This window comes from Coenobita brevimanus, chromosome 56, assembly GCF_032717465.1.
Source record: "Coenobita brevimanus isolate Jiangsu-jjx chromosome 56, ASM3271746v2, whole genome shotgun sequence".
Classification (NCBI taxonomy): Eukaryota; Metazoa; Arthropoda; class Malacostraca; order Decapoda; family Coenobitidae; genus Coenobita; species Coenobita brevimanus.
This window is the reverse complement of record NC_137009.1, coordinates 26,405,887-26,432,752: the sequence shown is the minus strand read 5'-3', so window position 1 is coordinate 26,432,752 and position 26,866 is coordinate 26,405,887. Positions and strand designations below refer to the sequence as shown.

Here is a 26,866-nt window from a genome sequence, read left to right as displayed (position 1 = left end):
ACTGCTCTGAAACTATTTGCACCAAATTAATATAAATCCCCTGCAGTAAATATTAACTGCAACAATATTTACTGTAGTAAATATTACCTGTACTAAATATTTACTGCAGCAATTATTAGCTGCTGCAAATACTAACTGCAGCAAATATTAACTGCAGCAAATTTTAACTGAGGCAAACCTAAACTGCAGCAAATATTAACTGCAGCTAATAATAATATTAACTGCAGCAAATATTAACTGCAGCAAATATTAACTTGATGTAGTGCTGCCTACTTCTTCCTTAGCCTTTATCATTCTTTTTCTGTGCCTGTCGTCCTCTCTTCCTATTTCTCCCATCTCACTTGTCACTTATTGCTTTTCTTTCCTTTACAGGTGGCTTTACATTGAGTGACAAGCCAAATGGTTTCCTGTAAGCCAAGAAACCATTTACAACGCTGGGTGGTAACCATATAACCAAATCATACGTGCTCCCTACGTGTCAGCAAGTGGGTTGGTGGAGGATTAGTGCCCCTCCCCGTAAAACAAATAACTCAAAGTCAAATGGCCACTCCTTACGGGATTATGGCGTCTGGCAATAGATAGATAGATAGATAGAAATATTAACTGTAGCAAATATTAACTGTAGCAAATATTAACTGCAGCAAATATTAACTGCAGCAAATATTAACTGCAGCAAATATTAACTGCAGCAAATATTAACTGCAGCAAATATTAACTGCAGCAAATATTAACTGCAGCAAATATTAACTGCAGCAAATATTAACTGCAGCAAATATTAACTTCATTAAACTTTAGTTACACCAGACAAGCAACAGCTGCACCAGACATCATCATCACTGAACATTATGGTTGATGTAGAGTTCGGGTTAGCCAACCCTTCCTTGTACTTTGGCCATGACGCAAAAACAAGCTAATACAATTGATTCCATAATTTTCTTTTTTCTGTTACTCGTCCAAAAAATTACTGCACTGGGAAGATGGATGACGCTGAGTTTGGATAAATCAAATGTCTTGGTTGGCCATGGAACAAGAAAATCCTGTCGTTCTGAACTTGCCTCCTTTCTTAATCTCGAAGCCAGTTGGCTAGCCATGGATGATGTCGACTTTTGTAGAGCCACCTTCCCTTTATCCTGGTCAAGGTAGAGTCATAAAAAAAAAAAAAAAAAAAAAAAAAGGATCCTTACAAAAGTGAAGCGAGCCATATTGAGACAACGGACGACGAAATCTGGAAAATATTGTGTGAGCATGGGATTCGTTGGTAACCCTGGTTTACTCTAAATGAAGCAGTGCTCTACGTATACAGTATTGACAATTATTGATTTATTATGCCTTTGTGAAATAAATTACGAGATTACAACTGGCATAAAAAGTGAAATTAATTGGAGTATTCGTGATTTTACGATGCATAGGACATATGAGTACGACCTAATTTAGAGCAGAACGATCTACTAACCTACAGAAGGATGGAGGTTAGATGTAAGGCGTTTTCTTTTATTGCAGGTAATTGATACCAGTTGCCTTGAGAGATGGAGCCCCTGTTATCCATTCGTAGTAATCTCAGAGATTCGGTAAATGAAATACAATTAGGATATTGTCTTTATTTCTTACTATGTATAAGCACCGCCTGCTGCGAGGACGGCGTCAAGCCTTCGAGGAATAGATGATACCAGATCAGACATCAGCTGTTGGCCGACCACATCTCTTAGTCCTTCCCACGCCTGGAGAGCAGTGGTGACCACACCCTTCCTGGTTGGGTTGTCCACACATGGCAAATTAATCATCATGGCTCCCCACACGTTCTCTATGGGGTTCAGGTCGGGGAATTTGGCTGGATGTGACAACACCCTGATCTCCGGGTGTTCCTGAAGCCACCGTTTCACAGTCTGAGATGTATGAATGGGGCTGTTATCATGCAGGGGTAAAAATGGCTCTGGCTCAGGAAAAAGCATTGCCCTAACTGAAGGTAGCAAAAACTCCTCCACGATTTAGACGTACTTTGAGCCAGTAAATCTGCCAGGTCCAACATCAGCCAGCTCCCCAGCGTCCCCTGCACGTATCCATCCAAATAACCAGGCACGTGCACGGCCACTTCTCTTGCTGCCGACCACGTTGTCTGTTCTATACCTAAGACAGATCACTGGATGATTAGATATTATTGCAGAGACTGTAGTTCATGGATGGAAAAAGAAAAACAGAAGCAAATCCCGTTACGGCAGATAGATAATATCATATAGAGTCAGACATGCAAAAATACACCTTGTGACGCCAGACATGTGAAGGACCATGACCTGCACTGCAAGACGTCTTCTCATCACAGAACACAACAGTCCCAGAATGCCTCACCCTTGTCACAATATTCCCATGTATATGCCATCCTTCCCTCAGTATGTCTCAGTTAAATGCTATTTTGTAGCTGGTCGCCTTGCATGCAGTCCCATTTCACGAAGCCTGTTCCACCCAGTTGGCTTGCGCGGGCCGATTACACTTGGTTCACAGACTACACACACATCCAAAGCCACTACAATTACACTTACTAGCGCTTCTTACCCTACATACAGTCTCTACCTGACAGCCTAAGCCACTTGGTAGAGATAAATTGGCTGTATCATCCCGACTTCGGTCGGGATACGCCGGTCCTGCAGTGGATACTCAAACGGCTACTGTTGATGATATACAGTATATATATATATATATATATATATATATATATATATATATATATATATATATATATATATATCTCACTCATCTTAAATGTCGAGACCAACTGCCTAGCCCCGGGCTTCTACGCTCCTCATGGGGCAATGTAGGATTGGATGATGGATGGATGGAATATATATATATATATATATATATATAGATATAGATATATATATATATATATATTCATATATATATATATATGTCACTCATCTTAAATGTCGAGACCAACTGCCTAGCCCCGGGCTTCTACGCTCCTCATGGGGCAATGTAGGATTGGATGATGGATGGATGGAATATATATATATATATTCATATATATTCATTCATTGCCAGATGCCATGTATCCCAAACGGGGTGGCCAAGGCTTAGAGTTAATTGTTTTACAGGGAGGGGCACTAATCCTCCACCAACCCCACTTGACACGTAGGGAGAACGTTATGCCAACAGCATCTGGTGTTCTCAGGCGGTCACCCATCCAAGTACTAACCAGACCCAACGTTGCTTAACTTCGTTGATCGGACGGGAAACGGTGTACTGACCGTGGTACGGCCGTTTTATATATATATAAAATATATATATATATATATATATATATATATATATATATATATATTGGAGACACACATAACACTCGTGTGTAAAATATAGTTGTATATTCTTGCCAAGTAATCGAACCTTGGACCTCAGATAGAAGTCAGGCATTGATACCAGTCGACCACAGAGTGATAAAACCTGTGAAACCTGATTTTTTTGACAACGCAGGTAAATTCATAACGTGAGAATATATTTCAATCACAACACATTAGGATTATTTCACAACCCCAAGCAAGTCGGCGACAGAGCAGTTTTAATCCATCCCAGACACAACACGAGCATCTATAGATGTTGGAGACGCACATTACACGCGTGTTTACAAATATATTTGTACATTCCTGACTGGGAATCGAATCCTGGACCTCTTAGATAGAAGTTAGGCACTGATACCACTCGAATAGATTAAATCTGCTCTGTCACTTGCCGAGTTGTGTGGGGCTGTGAAATGATCCTAATGTGTTGTGACTGAAATATATCCTCCCATAATAGATTTACCTGGTTCGTAAAAAAAAAAATCAGTGTTATAGATTTTATCACGCTGTGGTTAAGTGGTATCAGTGCCTGACTTCTATCCAAAGGTCCAGGGTTCGATTCCCAGTCAGGAGCATACAAATATATTTGTACACATTCGTGTAATGTGTCTATTCAACAAGTATAGACGCTCGTGTGGTGTTTTGTGGATAGATTAAAACTGCTCTGTCACTTGCCAAGCTGTGTGGGGCTGTGAAATGATCCTAATGTTTTGTTATTGAAATATATCCTCCCAAAATGGATTTACCTTTTCGTAAAAAAAAATCAGGTTGTCACAGCTTTTATCACGCCGTTGTCGAGTTGTATCAGTGGTTCAGGGTTCGATTCTCAGTCAGGAGCGTACAAATATATATAATTATATATATATATATATATATATATATATATATATATGGAAGTATGGCCTCTTCTCCATTATTTATTCCCCAAATTGCAGTAATTCATACCTCATCTCCCCGTGTTATGCACCTAGGGCGGCCGGTCCTGGGTTTGTTGACAGTGTTGCCAGTCTCCAGGTGTCTCCTCACCCATACAGCAACAGTTGGCTTCGCTACACTATGCGTCGAGCGATTTCTGCATTGGTTTGCCCTTCAATGTGCAGGGCAACAATAGCACCATACTTTTTCCGTGAGATTTCCATGCTGCATGACCATAAAATGCAGGATTAGGTAACATCGACTTGGTATCAGATATCTGTAATCCACGACTCAAGACTTGATTCACGGTATGAACTACCGGACCTTTCGTGACGTTTCTGACAGCCAGAATTGCCAACAATCTCGACACTGCTCGAATCGCTCCAATCATTGTGGAGTCTTGGGTTCACGTGTGGAAAGATACTTTTTTGTATAAAGGTATAGGAACGAGCAAATTCATTGGATCGTATCTGGGTTATTGATGATGTTCTGTCTTCAACATAAACTTGGGAGTTTTTACAAAATGCTGGAGGCCTGTCTTCTTCGCGATCAAAGTTTTAACCCATCACGTCCCGAGGTTTTCCGCACCTATGACATCCCCCAGTCCCGAGCCTTTTTGGAAAATTTTTTTTTTTGCTAAAACTTCCGCTTAGGTCGAGAAACAAAGGAAAATCACAAAGAAAGTGGTTCCCACGGTCTAGAAGTGGTCCGTACAGGTGCGGTTCCCCCCGGCAGTTGTGGTGTTTTGTAATGGGCAGGATATGCACTTACATTTTCTATGATAAGGAATAATGGGAGAAACAACACACAACATCTCTATATTTATTGAATTTGAACTATTAAACAATAACAGTAACAATATAATTGATTTCAGACACATATATATGAAAAATAAGCATTGTACCATCGCGCGAGCATAGCGAGTTTGGTCCGAGTCGTAACATGCTATATGCTAAGTGTCTGGTATGAGTCAACCTATCATTTTTTCTACTTGTATACTTCTGTTTCAATGACATTTTACCAATTACAACTGTTTGTAAGTGTTTTCAGATGTTTTCATTCATTATGATGACATGCAACATAAGTATAGCGCACATCAGCTTAGTAAGCGCACTCGCTATGACTCGTATTTCAACATACCAAATTGTTTTATCACTTTCCAATTATTTTCCCCTTTACATAGAACCTTTCCTCCACCACTGTAAAGGTTTTCAATTATTTTCATTCATTATGAGGGCATTTAGCGATATGCTAGCGCATATTCACGTAGCAACCACGATCTCAAACACTCATGTTTCATCATCTACTTTATTTATTCACTCCAATTATAATTTCCCACTTATATTACACACGTTTACACCCCTATACTGCACTGTACATACTTACTGCCATTATTTATTCAAGTGAGCGTGAGAATATCGCATGAAAATACCCTCGCAATGAATGTTTCGACCAACATAATACTCACACACTTATATACTAATTCTTCACATATATTACACGCTTTACCACTTGCTGACTTTTATTTTCACTAATACGTGCCTTATTCATTCAACTGAGCGTCAGAAAATCCCATCTCTATACACACGCTATGAATATTTGACTTAGAATATATATCAGCACTTACAATAATTTGAACTTATATTATACCCGTAAGAATTTCCAATAATAATAATTATATAATTACGGGCCGTATTTATTGCACTGAGCGACAGAATATCGCATAATAAAACCCTCGCTATGTAAGTTTCAATTTAGGGCAGATTTATATACTTACATACAATGTTTGCACTTATGTTCTACCCGTATGCACTTTATACTAATATTTGGAGATCAACATGACTGATAATTTCACTGAGCGTCTGTCTGTCGCATTTACCTCATAATTTCTGCGTCCTTTCGCATTCACACCATACTAAAATTGCATCAACGTGTGATATTCACTAAAACATGGGTGAATACACAGACCCACGTCACACTGCACGCACTCATAGCGGGTGTCCTTCCTCTGTGTCGTGAGTCTCACCCGGGAATTACTGCACACGTGACACCTGCGTTGGGGCCTAGGTCTGTTTGGCTGGGGAGGGATAGGAGTGGGGAAATGGCGGCCGGATATTCTCAGGGGAGTTTGGGCAATAGGGGCAGTGCGGGTGCGATGTTGGGGCCTTTCAACAGCATACTTTGCAAAGATTTCTCTTGTGAGCTCCCTCACAAACCCTTCAAATGTTTCCTGAACTCCTGTTGTCATGGTGTGAAGGTGGTGGCAATTCAGAGCAGTGATATCTAGCAAGTGAAAGAACAGTTTCTTATACCACTTCATCGTGGTCCTGGCACACTCTACCGTCGATATCATGGAGTCTGACTGGTCCACGAGGCGCATGTTTATATTGTAATCCATGACACACTCAGGTTTCCAAACACGACGCCTGTTCTCGCTATGGTAATCAACAGAATCAGTACGGTGCATCAAAGGGCGGTGAACCGTGGACAAGAGGCTTACTTCTCTGTTGTGGCTCCACATTGTTGCAAGGATGTTGTTGGCTTTGAAGAAGACAACCTCATTCCTTGCAAGTTTCCACCCTACCTTGGCCATGTGACGCCGGTTCACCTTTACGGTTCCACAGACTCCCGTTTCATGCGTGTGAAGATCACTAGCGAGAAGAGGGTTAGTGTACCAATTGTCCAGGTAGAGAACGTGACCACGATGAAGGTAGTCTTCTATCATCGTCTTTACCGCTGCTCCCGACAGTCCAATACTTCGATCTTCTATTATGTCTGTCTGTGCACCGGTGTACAAGACTATGTCTTGCACGTATCCAGTCCTACAGTCGCACATAACAAAGATCTTGAACCCAAAACGGTGCCTTTTGCTGGGTATATACTGTCTGAATGAAATATTGCCTCTCCACAACACAAGACTCTCATCTATGACGAGGTCTCTATAGGGATAGAATGAGGAACGAAAGGTTTGCCTGAGGTGTTCAAAGACCAACCTAATTCGCCTCATTTTATCAGTGTTGTTTGCATTTGCAGGGTCATGAGCATCATAGAAATGGAGGCGACTTAGAATTTGTTGAAACCGATTACGCGTCATCACTTGACCAAATATTGGGGTAAACATAACAGGGTCCCTAGTCCAGTAAGCAGGAATTCTATTCTTTCTTATAATACCCATCAAAAGGACCAGGGTAAAAAATAAGAACATTTCTGGAAGGGAGACAGGGTAATCATAGATGATAGAATGCCTACTCCTTGTTCCCAATCTTTCACTCTCTAGGCGCTGGGCGCTTGCAAACAGGTTGGTATGGTATACAATCTGCTCCACAAATGCCTCACTAAAAAACAGGTGGAAAAAATCCAACCTGGTGGAATTACAGTGAATTCCTGGAGCAATGCAGCCAGATCGCCCCTGTTCAGTGAAGGGGTGAATGAGGGGAGAAAAATCACTCCCATCCTCCCAATCCCTCATCCCCATCATCCCCATCACCGCCTTCGTCTGGGTGGGGAGGAGATCCTGGTTGGGGAGGTGGGGGAGAAGGAGTGCGGAGGGCTTCCCCACTGTCACTCCTCTTCCCTCTGCCTTTACCCTTTCCCTTTCCCTTACCCTTACGGCCTTGAGGAACATTAGGGGGCTGTGGGGATGAAATAGGGGAATATTGGGGAGCAGAAGACGTGCTGGGGAGTGGTTCCTCCCCACCTTCCCCCTCCATGACAACACCACGTGCTCTCTCACGCACCCTAGCTCGACCACGTGTTAGGGGATATTGGGGAGCATAAGACGTGCTTTGGAGTGGTTCCTCCCCACCTTCCCCCTCCCTCACAACCCCACGTGATAAGGAACGCACCCGCACTGGCCCACGTGATCCACTACGCCGCCTCACACTACATAGGGAGAGCAATGACTCACTCACGTCACTCTCACTTTCCCTAATCCTCCCTGGACTTTCCCTTTCACTTCCCACTCCCTCCACTTGACTTATTAACTCTCCAAACAAAATGCTAGGCCCATACCTGCTCATACGACGTGGTGTGAGCTCTGGGCCACGATGTGTTATCACCTCACGTCCATACTACGTGGCAGCACGTCCCACGGCTCTGTCATCGTCCTCGTCCTCGTCCTCGTCCTCGAATTCTGGTTCCAAATCACGCTGGGGATAGGGATAGGATATTGCACATGCCTTCTTTGCCTGCTGCCCCTCTCTAGCAGCACGGTAAGTCACGTACTGCCGCTTCCTGGGAGACGGAACTTCCTCGTCACTGCTGGTGGTTTCTTCCTCCTCTGGCTGCACATAATCCTTGTCCATATCCTCGTCGTCCAGTGGGGAATCACTGTCACCGGTAAAGGTGTCCAGGGCGACTTGAATTTCGCTGTCTGAGAGACCTCTCTTAGCCATGTCTGAGCAGGACCGTGGCTACCAGGTGAGTGGACGAGTGGTGGGCTAGCGCTGGTCGTGCGGGGTCGCCGAGTGTCCCCGCCTGGTGGCAGGTAGGGGAAGGTCATGCGAGGGTACATACTGCAAATCAAGCACGAATTTTGAAAATTGTCGAAATTATGCACATTGCAATTGCACGACGTACCGGTACGTCGCCGGGACTGGCAAATGCAAATCGTTGCAACATGCGCATACGTCGACGGGACGGGGCGGGTTAAAGATAACTGCCATAAGTCCTGATCCAGTCTCTTCCTTCATTTTCTGGGTCAATGGATCAACGTTGTAAGTTGCTATGAATTTCGAGCCATAAAGTACTAGCAAACCTTGTAAGTGAACCCCATCCTTCTCAGCCTGTATGTTCCCTTCTCTCATTACACTGGTCTGCAAAATGTATCTCTCTCATCAAAATCATTTTTTTAGCCTGTTGTTTCTCATCTCTCATTTAGAAAGCTTGCATTCCGTTTCACTGTTTAAGTTTTAAGTATGTTTTTATTTCTTATCCTACAGTAGGAAGAAGGAACCAAAGGCCACGAGCCCGCAAAAACTGTTCCTTCCTAGAGAAGACCAAAATACAAGAGAGAGCCAAATTCAAGATCTGATCATATCGAGATGCCTGAACACACTGCGTTTGAAAGACTGGAGATCATAGGAAGCAGGAAATACAGACAGAGGGAGACAGTTCCAGAGTTGACCTGTTGCATAAATGAAAGACTGGGAGTATCAGTTAACTCTTGCATTAGAGAGTTGGACAGAAAAGGGATGAGAGTTTGTTGCTAGACGGGTGCCATGCGCCCGTCGTAGAGGTGGAGGAATGCATGCAGACAATTCAGAGGAGCAGCGACCATTGAAATAATGATAGAGAAGTGATAAAGATGCAACAGTGCGGTGAAGAGACAGAGGTTGAAGGGAGTCAGTAAGAGGAGGAAAGTTAATGAGATGAAAAACCTTTGACTCCACCCTATTGAGAAGAGCTGTATGTAGAGAACCTCCCCACACACGCGAGTTGTACTCTAAACAGGGGTGGATAAAACCCGTGTACAGAGTCAACAATTGTGCACGGGTAAAGAAGGAACGAAGTCAGCTTAGCACACCCAATCTCGTGGAAGCAGCTTTTACAAGAGATGTAATATGATCTTTCCAAGATATGTCCCGAGTGAATGAAACCCCAAGCATGTTCAAGGATGATCCAAGATTAAGCTGATTATTATTAAACATTAGTGGGTACACCTGTGGAAGATTTTGTCAGGTTGATAGGTGTAAGAACTGAGTCTTTGATGCATTGAAAACAACAAGATTATTTTTACCCCAGTCAGAGATACGAGCCAAATCAAGACATTAGGTGTGCCATAGCCTCATCCCATGTCTGTTGAAGTAACTGCTGAGATGGACGTTGCGGGAAAGGTGAAGGGTAGAGTCATCAGCGTACGAGTGGATAGGGTTAGATGTACAGCATAGAAGGTCATTGATGAATAAAAGAAAGAGAGTTTGTGACAGGACAGAGCCCTGAGGAACACCACTGTTGATAGATGTAGGAGAAGAACGATAGCCGTCTACAACAGCGGCTATAGAACGACCAGAAAGGAAGCTAGCAATGAAGGCACAGATAGAAGGATAGAAACCGTAAGAGGGCAGATTGGAAATTAAAGATCTGTGTCAGACTCAAATGAAAGCCTGTGAGATGTCAAGTGCGATGGCAAAGCTTTCCCAAAGTCCTGAAAGGAGGACGACCAGGAGTCTGAAAAGTAGGTAAGAAGATTGCCAGTGGAGCGTCCCTGACGGAACCCATACCGACGATCAGAAAGAAGGCTGTGATAGGAAAGATGCTTTAACATTTTTCTGTTAAGAATTGACTCGAAAACTTTTGAGATGCAGGATGTTAATGCATTGGACGATAGTTAGAGGGTTGGGAGTGGTCACCCTTCTTTGGGACTGGCTGAATGAGAGCAAACTTCCAGCAAGAAGGAAAGGTACAAGTTGACAGACAAAGGCGAAAGAGTTTGCCTAGGCAGGGTGTAAGCACAGAAGCACAGTTCTTGAGAACAACAGGAGTGACTCCATTAGGGCCATATGCCTTGTTAGTATTGAGGCATGTGATGGCGGAAAATACATCAGCTGAAGACATTTTTATGTCAGCCATGAAGAAGTCAGAGGGGGGAAGTGAAGGAGGAACAGCACCGGAATCGTCTATGGTGGAATTGGAGGAGAAAGTCTGAGCAAAGAGATCTGCTTTATCAGTAGAAGAGACAGCTACAGAACCATCAGAGTAGATAAGAGGAGGGAAGGTTGATGAGGTAAAGTTGTTAGAAAGGTTTTTGGCAAGGTGCCAGAAGGAGCGAGAAGAATTCGAGTTAGAAAGTTGCGAGCATTTAGTAAGGATGATATTATTATTGGCAGAACAAAGAACAGACTTAGCACGATTCTGGGCAGAAACATAAGCAAGATGCGATACAGGGGTGGGTTGGCTCTGATACCCTTTACAGGCCCTCTCCTTGTTGCGGACAGCATTAGAACAAGTGTGATTAAAGAAAGTTTTTCTTGCATTAGTCAAAGGATATGAGAAGAGAATGTATGCTTCCATGCCCGAGAGAATAACCTGCATAATGCACGAGGCACACTCAGATGGCTCCCGGCCATGGAAGCAACAATCATTCCAGGGAAAATCAAGGAAGTACTGCCTGAGGGCCTCCCAATCTGCAGCTCCAAAGTGCCACAAACGACGTTTCTTTGGAGGGTCCACAGGCCGTACCAGAGCGATAGGACAGGTTAAGGTGATAAGGTTGTGATCGGAGGAGCCCAGTTCAGTCTTGACTCCCATCAAGAAGTGCCATTGGATTGGCGTGATGGATGATGTTGAATGCCAACTACTCCTTGTGCCTGGAATGATAGCTGGGAATTCACCACACTTAATTTGACTTAACATGGCCCAGATCTACATCATTTGTCGACTTATATCATGTAGCTCAGTTGCTGGAGACAACACAATGCTTTTCCATTGCACTACTTCGTGAAGAGCCACGTATTTCATTCTTAATCTGTTATTATAAATCAGCACTCGAAATAAACACATGGCAATTTTAATCAAGTTTAAGTAAAAATATATATTGATTCCATCGTTCCCTACTGTCTCGTCCATTCCCAGGGCCACTGGATTGGGATAATGGGTGACGTTCAACATGGGCGAGCCAACGTCACCTTAGGCCTAGTCATCATGCAGGAGCGAGCCAATTCACTGGATCATACCATAATGTTCTTCACGGACTCCATCACCTTCATCACAGCCAAGAGTCCCCCGAGTGCGCCCTGGCAGAAGCTCATCACTCCTTTCCAGAGTGAGTTAAAGTAGAATATTTCAACATACGTAATATGATGCGTTGTGCCCCGACTTGTATCCCTCATGGAATTCACTACGTTGCAAGCTATTTCTTCCTCTATCCTCCGTCATTCTTAATGCTCAGCACAAGTCTCACAGTACTCTGGTCCTATCCTTGTCAGTCGCGTGAGTCAAAGAAAGCAGTTCAACTGCATCATGAGGCAAAATCAGTATTTCCAAAGTGTGGCAGACTACAGTAGGCCATTTCATCCCAATGACAGCATAATTTAGTCTAAGTAATTCCTGTACAATTCACAGTAGGATTTTTCCAGCGCATCAGGGTTAGATTTTTCAGTGTAAGTCAGTACGGGAAATTCCAGTGTAAGTCAGTGTCAGATTTCCAACGTAAGTCATTGCAAGAAAATTTAACGTAAATGTAAATTATTTTAGTGTATGATATTTAAGTTCATGTACCGGTATGTAATTCCATTGCAAATCGGTGTAGGAGGTGCTAGCGTACCTCTGCATAGGACTTGCAACGTTAATCCAGTGTAGGAAACACCCACTTGAGATAAGTGAAGGAAACTCCAGAAAGAGTCAAAATGGGAAATTCTTTCATACTTCCAGAGTAAGTTAATGTGAGAATTTTTCATCTTAATTTCTAGGTGAATAGAAGCACGCGATCCCAAAGCGTGTCAGAGTATTTCAGGATGAGTCAAGTAGCCGCAGTTTTGACATAATAAACAATTATATCACAGTCAAATCGTGAACCAGTTATACAAAGTTTCAACATTGGTCAAAGTATACATTTTGAACATGTCATCGTGAGCAATACAGATAACAGGAGTGCTTATAATATTATTACCCTTATTCGTGGTGCTGGAGCCTCAAGCCTGCTTAGAGTGGTGGCGGTGTAGCATTTCATATGCACTCCTCCAGATATTGTACTCCCCAGTCGTTATTGTACGTATAATTTGCACTCCACCAGTTATTATTATACCTTTAATTTGCACTCCTCTTGAATTATTCGCACCCCCACAGTCAATATCATGTGTATAGTAAGCACTCCCTTTGTGAAATATATCTTTTTGTCTCAGTCATTATTATTTAAGGTGTATGCAGAGTTAAGCTTTATCTTTTATTTTCATCTTTATTAAGAGATAGCCTACGCCAGTTTGCATAGTAGTTTTATTGTTTAAAATATTTTCATGTGAAAACCAAAGATGAAAATATACAATCTGAAATAAAATAATTCCAAATCACAGAACTACAAAGTTTACCATCATTACATAATGATATACATAATGATTGTCTTCTTTGCAGGCTGCTTTCCTCGTCTACGCTTCAGTGATTTAGGAAAATGCAACAACACACGCTTTTCAAAACATTCTATGAGATGCTGCCTTATCTTGCTATTTTCATAATGGGACATTGAATTACCATCCTCTGCTAAAAATTAGATAGCATTTGCAATTGCATACAGTCCACAGTCATAACTATTCGGCTGCTGATCACAATGTATAAGATAAATTTCTAGGCTCCCATCTTTGGCAAGAGATTCATAGCGAGATTTCAATTGCTTTTGTGCAGATTCAGTCAATTTTGGGGGTGTCATACTATCTGCTATCTTTATCCTCATTCTGACCGTTGTAGAGGTGAACCGGTGATTCCGATTTTCATCAAAGTGAATTTGTACAGTATTAAAACCAGATGAATTAAACCCACTTGGCCTCTGTGCAAACAGTGTCGTGTCCAATCCTCCTGCCACAGGATACTGCTTACGTATTAGAGTCTGTGCAGTATCTATAATCCTATCATCCAACCAGTCATAATTTATAATTATCTTTTTGTCATCGTCAGTCAGTCCAAGAGAAGGTATCCACATTCGAGTAAGTGTCTTAGTCTTTGTACAAGCCTCAGGTTGGTCACTATCACTTACTGGTTCATTATCACTCCTTTGAACAAATGGCTTTAGATTACATATTTTTTTTTTTAAGCTCTGCATCTGATGATGAAAACACACAAGTATTGTTATCCAATAATCTTTCAATTTTGAAGGGACAACTCCATGGAAGTAAATGTTTATCGCCTTTCCTGTCCGCACGTTTAAGGTTTTTAAGAGAAGATCTCCAGGCTTGTAACTATAAGCTGTGTTGTGTCGTTTGTTGTCATTCCGTTGTTGTTTAGCTTGTGCTTTCTGAATATTTGCATCAGCACTTACTTTGCAGTGCTCGCGAATGTCTTGCATGGTTTGTGCCACTTTCACCACATAATCTTCATCAAACTCACATGTTGCTGACTGATTCTGTATTCCATACTTGACGTCCACAGGGAGTTTGGGTTCACGGTTATAAAGAAGGCAAAATGGAGAGTAACCAGTTGATCAATGAACAGCTGTTCTGTGAGCAAATAGCACTCCATTTAGACAGGAAACCCAGTTGTTATCACTTTCAAGTATTTTCAATAATTTGTCCTTTATTGTCCTATTCTGTAGTTCCACAAGACCATTTGCTTGAGGATGGTAAGCACTAGCCACCTTTTGCTTCACTCCAGTAAGCTCATTGAAAGTTTCTGAAACCTGGTTAACAAATTCCCGACCCTGATCATTTATTTGTATATCAAAGCATGAATGCCTTGTTATAAGTTCAAAGGGAAATTCAGCGACACTGGAAGCATCTTTCTGTTTCAATGGTTTTGCTTCAGTCCATTTTGAAAAATAGTCAATAGCAACAACTATGTATTTGTAGCCATCGTTTTCTGGGAATGTGCATATGTCTATACCAATCTGCTTCATGACCGTATTAGGAACAGGTACCGAGTGCAGCTCTGGTGCTTCAATCGATGGCTTGGGGTTTACTTTTTGACACTGAGCAAAAGACTTGATATAAGCAGACACATCAGCTTCAACAGAGCGCCAATAAAAGCGTTTTCTGACTAATGTAATGTAGCTGCGATTCCATGATGTGCACGCATACTTCGAGATTCCTTGCCTTCCCAAGATCCTTCATGAACTTCTTGAATCACACATTTCACTTCCGCTTCGTTCCACAAAACTTGCACCTTCAGTGGATCACCATTTTTCTGCTTTCTTTTGTAGCATAACTTGTTATCGACAGAGCAAAACGGTTTACAAGCACGACGAAATTTAAGCTTTTTTCTTTATCAACTAAAGCATCAGGATATGCATGACTGCTTAAGAAGATAAAAATATCATCAAATGCATAGTGCTTGCTGCTGTGCAAATCCATGCTCATTGGTGATCCCGTGACTGTTTCGGCCACCCAACCTGTGGAGAACACAGAGACTATGGAAAAGATAATAAGACTACAGACATAATGTTATTCAATGAAGGATTCTTTGTTTTAATATACAATATCTTTAGAATTCTATTATTTAATACACCACAGATCTCAGTAATTTTGAAAGTATGATACTACGTGTACGAACCTAGGGCAGAATGAGAGGAGTGCACTGAGCGATATATCCTGCTCGACTGACCCCAGTGTTGGACAAGGACAAGCTCGGACAAAGTCATCTCTGTAGAGACTCTTCAGTGTTTCGTGAGACTGATTCGACATGGTATTGAAAATAGATAGTAGTAGGGAATTCATTTTCAGAATATCAGAATCGAAACGAAAAGTTATCAAATTAGAAATGAGGTCAAGACTGGGGAGTGCATATTATTCAGAGGAAGTGTGTAATATACACTGGGGGAGTGTAATTGTATGTATAATAATGACTGTGGAATGCAAATTATACGTATAAAAACGACTGGGGAGTCAAAATTCAGGGGAGTACATATTAGACGTGACAGCGGTTCATGGCCGCAACCTTCAGCCACCGCTTATCTGCTGGTCACACATTCGCACATCCTATCCAACTACCTTTGTCTTGATCTGCCACGCCTAAGTACCATGAAAGACCAAGACGAATATGGAAGGATTTGATATGCAGATATTAGAAGAAGGATGGTCTGGTGGTTGTGCATAGAAATCAACTGGCAAAGATATTCCTCGTAGCAATAAAGTCAACCCAACAAACATTGTAGTGACCACTGAGTTGCATTATTTAATTTCCTGCACAAATGCAATATATCCCAGAATCTCTTCCGCTGCTACATTATCCAGATACCCTTACATGAACTAATCTCGGTTATTTCCTTTACTGCAGATTTAACTCGATGTACATAAAGTGCAGTTGATATTTCAATGTGTGCGGTGATGTATACAAAGAAGGAAGAGATTTTCACAGCAAATTATCTATGTATATCAGTTTTTTTTTTTTAATTCCATGTTAACTTATTCAATTTCCATTGCAATGAACGTATGAGTGAGTGAGGTGGTGTCTCTCTGCAGTAGGGTTCTGCTCTATCAGTCTTCTGCCGCACTGAAACCATCATAGTCTTCACTTACACAGTACACCCTATGAAACTTTCCTTACAGTTAAGATACTAGTGTATGTGGTCATTTTTGTGTGATGGTGTTCAGTTTTAAGTTTCGGTATCGTACTTTATCTTTACACCAGATTCTCTTCACACTTCCCTTTCAGTGAAGGTGTGGGTGTGTGTGGTGGTGTCTGTGTGTGGTGGGGTTCTGCTCTACCATGTCTTCTGCCACATTCAAGCCACCATCTCCTCCTCCCACCTTCTGGATTCCCACGCCTCCATGCGCATCCTGGCTTCCTTCCTCAGCCAGTCCCTCTATGGCTACCTCTGGCTTTCTGCAGGCAGGGTGAGGATGAGCCTCACTTTTTTTTTTCCTCCATGATCGCATGCATTTATTTTTCCACTTGCCAATACTTGCGACTTCCCGGTGCCCAGGATAAAATCACACACACACACACACACACACACACACACACACACACACACACACACACACACACACACACACACACACACACACACACACACACACACACACACACACACACACCGCTCACTGGTGCAGTGGTAACGTTCCCGCTTGCCAACTGCTGGACGGGAGTTCGCGCCTCGCTCAGGTTGCGAAAAGTTTCACTGATGAAATGGGTGGTTACTGTCCCCCTTGAGCAAGGGGACGGGTAAGTGCGTGTGTGAAGGTCACAGTCTTGCCCTTAGATCGGATTATATAAGCTCTCAGCTCCCTTCCGGGAGGGTAAAAGCTGACCATCACGACCATCAAGTGATCCTGACCGACCAGGTGAATTACACACACCCATCAACGGCATACTCTCTACGGTCACTTAAGAAACTGGGGCCACATCCGGGTGCTAAGATACTTATTAATGTTATTTTTCTAATTAAATAATGCAATAGAAACAGTATTTCGCAAACGCTTCATAGATACTAACATTTTTGGCAATTTGGAAAAATTACGCTGATATTTGATCACACAAGTTAAAATACTGTAGTTATATCGATGGTAGGAAGATTATTACAAATTGTTCAGTGCCAAGTCTCGCAGATTCAAATATCACTACCATTATAATTTGTTGTTCATTTAAAAAGACATATGTCACGATGTCGACTAAGGACGGTCCTAATCTAATTTCATGTTTATCCATTGATTTGCTGGCATGTAAAAAATGCGAAAAAGTTAATACAGAAAAAATGAGAGGTGATGAACAATATTAATAGCATCACACTGAAAAGTGTAGCAGCTGCCATCTTTCCCCAGGTGTTTCTCGGGTTCTGGTTCCTGTACGCCTTCTTGGTGACGACCCACTACAAGACCTCCCTCACCAGCAATTTAGCAGTGCCCTTCATTCCCCCACCGCTAGACACACTCCAGCAGCTCCTTGGGTCCAACCTGAAGTATGGTATGGAAGAAATTAAGGTAGGTATTCGGCAAATGGACAAAGACTCCTATTCATTTCAGGTACAGGAAGAAGGTCTTTGAAACGCTTTATTCTTTTAGCCTCTTTCGTTGAATATTCAACATAATCCACCTCTAAGTCATTCGGTTAATATAATTTGACACAATATTGAGTTTTTAGATAATCAGGAATACCAGACAACTTAAACACGGGGGAAAAGTCACTCATGCTCAGTTTCATCAAAGGAAGATGTCTTAGCGCAATGTATGTGTGTGTGTGTGTGTGCGTGTGTGTGTGTGTGTGTGTGTGTGTGTGTGTGTGTGTGTGTGTGTGTGTGTGTGTGTGTGTGTGTGTGTGTGTGTGTGAGAGAGAGAGAGAGAGAGAGAGAGAGAGAGAGAGGGGGGGGTAGCTGGAGATTGTAGAGTACTAAAGAAGTAATTGGACAGTAAAAGAAACTTATTTGCATTCTTAATTCTTAGAAGGCAACACAAATTCTAATTAAGAAGGACCCAATGAGAAGGACCCAGCGAGTAAAATCAGCTTCACAGAGGCACATTCTCTATGATGAAAACTTGCCAACCTTTCTTTCCCTTACGGCTCGGAACGCCAACTCTCCACATCCCGCATCCCAGTGTATCTAAGGGTGTACCGGATCTTGCCATACTACAAGGACGAGAACACCATACAATTAACTATCATCATATTTTTTTTTTTCACTACATCCTCTAGATTCATGCTACCCCCAAGTACACTTTCCCTGGTGCAGGAAAGGGACGCTATCACGTTGTGGCACCGATATAGCAGGATGGTAAGGTTGTCCGATCAGTCAGATAACGCTTAAAATCCTGACCATTCATACGAGAGAAGGAAGGTGAACTGCAGGAGAGGGGTAGCTTCAGCCTACGGTCCACTGGGGCTACAATAACACAACAGCACCTCCGCTACAACATCGTCTACCTATCTATCTATTACTAGATGCCTTAATCCAGTAAGGGGTGGCCACAAACAAATCGCCTCCATGTAGCCCTGTCTCCCGCCATTTCACAGCCCTGCTCACATCTCACAACCTCCCTCTCCCATATACCTCTCTAATCCATGCCTCCATTTCATCCTTGGCCTCCCCCTCCCTCTCCTCCCCCCTCCAGCTCACTCACATACTCTCCTTGTCAGTCTCTCATTCTCCATCCTCTCCACATGGACAAACCGCCTCAGTGTGTTTCTCCTGACATTCCTATCACATCCACATCCACACCACAACGCTCCTTCACTTCCTCATTTGTCAGTCTGTCTCTCCATGTGACTCCACATGCTCCTCTCAAATAACTCATTTCCATTGCTCTCACTCTAGACTTCTGTCCCTCCAACAACGTCCAAGCTTCACTTCCATGCGTTTGACTTGATTTCACGATACTGTCATGCACTAACTTTTTCACTTCCATGCTCACTTCCCCGTTTCTTATCGCTGTTTTCAAGGAACCAGCAACCTTTCTTCCTTGATATGCCCCTTCAAGCCTTTTACCCTCTAAACTTCCATCCTTACTTATCACACTACCCAGGTACTTAAACATACTCACAATTTCCATTTCTTCCTCATCCAACCTCACTGTACATTCACTGACTTCATTTCTCTCGAAGACCATAACTATACGCTTCCCCTTATTCATTTTTAGATTCCGTTGTTTACACTCTCCCAAACTCATCCACCAAGCCTTGCAGCTCCCCTTCGTCTTCATTTAACGACACAGTATAATCTGCAAACAACAGAACAGGGAATTTCCAAGCATTGCCCTCTCTCATTAGGGCTACTCCAACATCCACTGCCCTACCATGTATCTCTTTTATAACCCCATCCATATACAGATTGAACAACTATGGAGACATGACACATCCCTGTTACAATCCGATCTTCAGTTAGAAAAATTCACTCAGTTCACCATCCACACACACTGCAGCCTTAGCATCCTCATACATACTCTTCACGGAATTCAACAGCTTTCCATCTACTCCATACATTCTTAATCCTTTCCACAGTCCTTGTCTATTCACCCTGTCATATGCTTTTTTCAAATCCATGAAGACCACATACAACATCATTACCTTCTGTAGAAACTTTTCCGCTATAGATCTAAGAATGAATATCTGATCTACACAACCTCTTCCCTTCCTAAAACCTCTCTGTTCTCCTCCAACTAATTCCTCTATTATTTCCCTAACTCTGTCAATAAGTATTCTGTCATATTCTTTTTCTATTACACTAAGAAGACAATTGCCTCTAAGATTACCACACATTTCTTTTTCCCCCTTTCCTTTGTACAGGGGAATAATTATACCTGACTTCCAATCCTGTGGGACTCTACCTTCCTCCCAGGCCAATCTGCACATCTTCCACATCCATTATACTATTATCTCTCCCCCATGCTTCAGCATTTTACCACACACTCCATCAGTTCCTGGGCCTTTCACATTTTGATTGTCCTCATTGCTTCCACAACTTCCATCCTACTGATTTCTTCCTCTCTTCTCACATCCCTCCTTCTCGTGTTATCATTTTTGTCGATATCATATCATTGTTTTCAGCATTGTTTTGAAACTTTCCCGTGAAAATGGTCGATGCTACTTAATATTATACAAGTTTTAACTTCATCTACTACTGTATTCTTAAAATCAGGGATCACGACACCAGCTCTTCTCCACATCCCGCATCCCACTCTACCAAAGGCTGTGGAGGGACATGCAATTCTACAGCTATGACAATATCATGCGCATGGTGATGGAGGGCACCTTCTCCTACATAAACTACCGCAGCTTCCTCGTGCTTAGGATGTTGATACACAACAGCAACCCCAGGAGAAAGACTGATCTATATGTGGCCAAGGAGAATTCCTTTCCAACCGGATCCGTGTGGTATTTGCCTAAAGTAAGTGACAGTAGAAGTATAAGTCAATTTTAGCATTCTCTTCCAGCTAATTTCATATTATTTTCTCTGCTTAGACAATGACATAGAAACTTGAGATGAAATTCACAGTTATGGTACATTAATTCTACAGTGCTGTAAATATGGAACTAACATACTGTAAAAAACATAAAGAGGAGCCACTTGGTGGATTTCGATCAGTTAATGACAAGGACGTTGGGGAGTGAAAAGGTACCTGATTTTGAAAACACTGTGGTGTTACGACAGCCCCTGACCGGCACGATAGTCAGTGAAGTTATTGCAAATAACAGGGACAGTTGAAACGTGTAAAGAACCAGTTACTGTATATGGTACCATCAATACAATTTTTATAATATAATAACCATGTACAGCCTCAGGTCACCCAGAAGTGACGGTTTGAATAATTTTCAAATGTTTAATAGGAAGAGAACTCTAAAGTAGTGAAATATGAGTTTTGCAACTATTAGCCGATAAGCGAAGGGCGGTACGCTTAGTAATCCCTCCCCACTAAATACCACGTGCAGCAACCCTGTGGTCAGGAGGGTTAATATCTGCATTCTTAAAGCGAGTGTGGGTGTTATATTTTGATCTGTGTGTGTGTGTGTGTGTGTGTGTGTGTGTGTGTGTGTGTGTGTGTGTGTGTGTGTGTGTGTGTGTGTGTGTGTGTGTGTGTGAACACAGTAACTCTAAGTGTTTTTATCCGATTAAAAAAAAAAAAACATGATGAAAGTGTTGAGGGTCAGACAATGGGTCAAATGTCAAGGTCGTAGGGAAAAGACAAAGTGTGACCAAGCATAACTAGTTTTTGTCCAATTTAGATCAAATGTGGGGGAAGGACTGAGAGTAAGAGAAGAGTGATGGAATTCATTTTTTATATCCATCTATCAAAGGCTAAGGTCAAAAGGCAAGATCAAAGTTCATCCCGTGTGTTCTTCTGTAAACAACAGAAACTAAAACAGTGTTGATATAATTTCGGGAGACCCTGGTGGAAGGGTTGAGGACAACAGAACAATAGGTCAAAGGTCAAGGGTACATGGCAAGGTTAATGTAAACCAATCTTTGAGGGAGGTTTCAGTGAAAGGCAAGGAAACAGAGCTTCCATTGTGAGAACAAGCTGTTAAAGGTTCAAGGCCACAGGAAAAGGTCAAATGACAAGGTCAGTGGGCAATGTCAACTTAGAACTGCCTTGGGCCAAATTTCCTGACATAGTTTTGGGTCAGATAAGAATTAATTAAACCGACGTTAAGAGCAATCAGTTGAAGATAAAGGTCACAGGCAAAGTCAAATGTTAGGACCTCAGGGTAATTGCTGGACACGAGTGTTGTACTCCCTATGTGATCCTTCTTGTTTCTTATGCATCCTTGTTGTCTAATACCAGTAACTATTATTTTGCTTTTGTATGTAAAAACATTAGTTATTACTGTATTCTGTGCTGAAGTGTGTCTTTGCTGAGAGGCGAGAAAAGGAAAGGTTGCTTGGTGTGAATGTTTTTTAGCGGGAGCCAAGAGGGTTACCGGACCGTCTCTTGGTTGAGGCTAGTTTAGACTGTGAGGTGGTTTTGACAGCAGCTGGAATGAAGTGAGGCAGAAAGAAGTGGTATGTGAGTTATCATTCAAAATTTTAGGTGTGCATGGGTATATTCAGGTAACTCTATCATTTTCACATTATAAAATCTGAAAAAGGCCACAGAAACCGTGCATTGACTTACATCCTTCAGATTATTTTGCTCTTTGGTTCAGGGTACACCTTATCTGAAGAACTTCAACGCGGTGATGTGGCGGTGTGTGGAGGCTGGCTTAATGAACAAGTGGCTATATGACCTGTATGCCGGTTATGTGAAGGAAAACCAGGACCAGAAGTTATCACAGGAGGAGGAAAAAACTGCCGTTGAGAAGGACACCAGGCTTGTAAGGTTTAGATAAGAGAGAGAGAGAGAGAGAGAGAGAGAGAGAGAGAGAGTGTTGAGGATTAATCCCATAGTACGGTAGACTGTTATCTTAACATTCTTCTGGCTACTGTATTATGCAACTGAGGAAGTTTACTGTCTGACAAAGGTTTGAGAATAACTCTATTTATTCGTTAAAAAATCAATATACTTTGCGCCAGCCAAGATGGCATTAGATCCACATCCTCTCTTAACATCGGCACTAATAGGAGCCCCACAAACTGGAAAAAGATGCCACCGCTCGCCAAATAACTTAATGTAAAAGGCAAAAGTGGGGTCAACTTGAATTACCCTCTGTAATACAATTTTTGTGTTCCTTTACTGAAAATAGGATATTTTTTTAGTTATCTACATATAATACTGGAGAAAAAAATGGCTTCTTTATCAAAATATAATAGAAATGGAAGGTTGCATCCATCTCAATTTAGGGACAGTCTACAGGCGATTATTATGCTGCCTGAGTATTGATCACAGTCAATTTTTTAGGTGGTGAATCTACATTTGTAAGGAAACTTGTAACTGAGTATAAAGAAATTGTATCTTACACAAGAAATGAAGGAAATATGGTACCTAAACAATCGAAGATCGTATGAACCCACTGAGCTCACATGGAGGCGCTTTCTTATGGGTAGCGTGGTGTAGTTTGTGCGGCCGCCGCCAGGGGCCCAGGGCGGCGCTGATGGTGTGTATATACCACACCTGACTCCCACGCCTCTTGAAATTACCCAATGATTCCGGAAAATATAGTGTCATGGTCCACTGCGCAGGTAAAATATATGTGAAAAAATAGACTGTAGAAGAACTGAGACGTTTTCTCAAAGCAAGAGGAATATCATGCCTTTAAATATTCGGGTCGGCTGATTTCGGCCCCGTCAGATTTCGGCCGTACAGTTCTTACTATTATTAAGTGTATAATGGATAGAATCATGTCGGGATTTTCCAGATTAAAGATTACGATCTTTGGAAACTGTATGATATATTTTTCCAACATCTGAGATTCATAACACTTGGTAAAAATTTGCTGAATGCAAAAACACACAATAAGCTTTCACGCTTTTTAGTAAACTCCATGGGGAGCTTTTCAGCGCATATCTCATGTAAAGCATCAGTAAAACATCCACGATGAATATAAGACTGGTATAATGCTTTATGCATGAGTAATAATCCCGATAGAAATTTTTTTAAAGGAAGGTATACCAGCTCTGAGAGGGTAGTGACCCCATGCAATTTAGTGCTCCCGCGGACACTGGCAACTTTCAGGAGTTTGTGGAGGCTCCTATGGCGTGGTAATTATCGTGTTGTTAACAAAGTGGTGACCTAAGTCATAGAGTGTGTTCATATGTGTTCGTAAATAATGCAACAATTTCCCCTGACTCCTAAATGATACCTGAAAGCGAATGGCTCTGCTGTGAAGCTAATGGCTCGGAGTATTATGTAGCTCTGAACTGATGCCTAAAACAACCGCGTATATTTTAATACCTTAGTGTTTCCTTCTCGTTAAATGGTGTCTCTTCTTGTCCAGGTTGTGTTCACCTTGGATCACCTGCAGGGAGCTTTCTTCTTGTTCTTCTTCGGCCACGGGTGCGGGCTGTTGCTCTTGTTTCTGGAGCTGCTATTGACCCCGTACACCTCATCGCCCTGAAAATATTTAATGTATAATGCCTTCAATAAAATGAACTTTTTACTGTATTCGCTCTCTCTTTAGGCGATTATATTCACGTTTCGAGATTTTTTTTTTTTTTTTGGATGGGTTTGATACAGCTCTCATTAACTGCTCCGCTACTGGTGCACCGTGATAAGCTTTGTACAATATATATATATATATATATATATATATATATATATATATATATATATATATAGATATATATATATACACTATATACACGTCTACGCGAATAATATATATAAGACAAGAGTCGTCTTATGGAATTGATAATATTCATAAAAATATTCTGGACCAAGAAAATGTTGGAGATAACTTCATAACTACAATTTATATTATAATGATCCAATTTCTGTATGTTGGTTTGTTGGTTTGCCCATCTGTGACCGTAACCCACAAAAACGACGTATTGTTGAGCAATTTTTGTCAGAGCAAGGTACCGCTGTCATGCTCAGTCTGACTTGAAGAATAAATTTACAGTCCAGTCGAGCCACCGGTTTCCGAGTTATGACTCCTTTGTGGCCGAAGGCGGCCTTTAAGAGAGTGAGAACTAAAGATAAATAGCCGAAGTAAATATATAAGCAATAGGGTAACAGAAAAGCTTTTATTACTCCTTAAATATATCTGATTTACCTCTTCATTTAGGTGACATTTTCTTATGCTTCCTAAGTCTTAGGCGGTTTTAGTTTCAAACGTAAGAAAAAAGCAGTGTCAAATTTCTGACAAATACTTCATAACTACATACAACAGGAAAATTGAAACTCGCCATGAAGCTTGTCATAACTCTGTTGAAGGGTTGTACAACAGTTTTGGCTGACTTGGATCCCCTTTAGTTATGAATAGAGATGGAACATAGACGTTATAATTATACAGTGAGAAGAGAAAGAGAGAGAGAGAGGGAGGTCTTCAATAAGTTTAAGAAAATCACCTAGCTATGACAACGTTAGAATGAGAACAGCCATCCACTTGCTCAGCCCGAGCTCGTCATAATCACTTTTCATACCACAGACGATTTAATTCAGCTTTAAATAGAACTGTTAAACTTAAGGGGTTAGTTACTGTCTTCAGCAATGACTTAATGGTTTTCTTAAGCTGAATCTAATGGTTTGGAAGTTGAAAAAGTAAGCTATAAAAAGATGTACTAGGACATCATGGTCCATATTTTGCGCTCTACAAGAAATTCACGGTATCTGGCGAGTTCTTGGGACGCCTTTGTCTGCTGGTATAGGTGTAGGTGTGGCAATGAGATTTGAATGAATGAAAAATGCAGGATAGCCTCTGATAATGTTGACTGAACCGCTCCCGCATTACACAAGAAATCGCCCGGTGAAGTGGTATAGGAGTGCTATACATGAACCACCCTCCAATAACCCTATGACTACTGTGAGTTTCTGCCTTCCTAAGAAAACGTCAGGCATGGCTGAGTATAATATGGAGCTCCTTCTTCATAGCCACAGCGGTAATGGCCATACTTCTTAACATACTACAGTTCAGTCACCAATTACGATGGGATTTTCGTCATTTAGCAGCCTATTTACCGTACAATAGATCAGTGGCAGAATGAGAAAATGCTACAGCTCTGCTTCCTTCCCTTAATAATTCTTTATGGATAGTACTATATTCTAGGGTTCAAGAAGGCTTCATCCAACTCCTCCAATTCGCAGTGCCTCTTATGCTAAACAAAATGTCCTAGCAATTACACCAATAACTAGAAAGTACTCAGACAGCGCGCACCTCCGCCAATGCCATTACCATTAAAAAGGATCCGGATCCGTGGAGATACCGTGTGGAATACATAGGATCCGGATCCCCCCCCCCCCAAATTTAATCAATTGTTCCTTGATCCATGGCCCACTCATTCACAAAATTTTATTGAAATTCATTGAGAACTTTTGGAGATATTGTGCGGGATACATAGGATCAGGATCCGCCCCCAAACTTAATAATTTCTTTCTTGGCCCATGCCCAACCATCTACAAAATATCATTGAAATTCATAGACAACTTTTGGGGCTATTGTGCGGGATACTCGTACTACGGATCCGGATCCGGGTCCCTCTTAAACTTTAATTAATTCTTTCTCGACCCATGGCCCACGCTTCCACAAAATTTCATTGAAATTCATCCAGAACTTTCGGAGGTATCGTATGGACAAACAAAGAAACAGATGAAACTGCCAGAGGAAGAGAGCTTGCGGGATGGATCCGACTGCCTGCTTAGTTTTCACTGGCGTGTAGGCAGTCATCTGGCGATATTTTTGTGCTTCACTGTAAAGCACAGGATGGGTTTAGGAAGCTAACAATTGGATTGCCATGTGTGCCAGACATTTCTCTTGAATATGGTAAGCAAAAGACTCAATTTTCGAAATCTTAAAAAAATGGTGCCTTGGCCGGCCACAGAGTCCCGACGATTTCTAGACTCACTGCCATTTAGAAGTTTCAGTCCCCCACCATGCCCAAGATCTTTGACAGATTCTGATGAAAAGCAGTAGGCTTCCAGGGTTTTTGGATATCTTCCCCTCTTAATTCTTTTCAAAAC

At 41.8% G+C, this 26,866-nt stretch overlaps 1 protein-coding gene and 1 pseudogene across 1 annotated transcript; one reads left to right on the top strand and one right to left on the bottom strand.

The window, feature by feature from the left end:
* Positions 1-3,141: 3,141 nt before the first annotated feature.
* Positions 3,142-3,260, bottom strand: LOC145401870 (5S ribosomal RNA; annotated as a pseudogene).
* Positions 3,261-11,921: 8,661 nt separating this feature from the next.
* LOC145401671 (glutamate receptor 4-like) lies at positions 11,922-24,305 on the top strand. Its single transcript, XM_080273860.1, has 6 exons — positions 11,922-12,006; positions 16,536-16,717; positions 17,645-17,803; positions 20,452-20,700; positions 22,458-22,625; positions 24,186-24,305. The coding sequence occupies exons 1-6, from the start codon at positions 11,922-11,924 to the stop codon at positions 24,303-24,305; spliced, it is 963 nt and encodes a 320-aa protein (XP_080129986.1).
* The last annotated feature ends 2,561 nt before the right edge of the window (positions 24,306-26,866 follow it).

Bases quoted from the DNA above. Each gene is read 5' to 3' on its own strand.
- LOC145401671 (XM_080273860.1), top strand. From the start codon at position 11,922: ATGTTCTTCACGGACTCCATCACCTTCATCACAGCCAAGAGTCCCCCG. The intron at 16,718-17,644 runs GTGAGGATGAGC...ATCTTTCCCCAG, and splicing joins TCTGGCTTTCTGCAGGCAGG to GTGTTTCTCGGGTTCTGGTT. The intron at 17,804-20,451 runs GTAGGTATTCGG...TCTTAAAATCAG, and splicing joins ATGGTATGGAAGAAATTAAG to GGATCACGACACCAGCTCTT.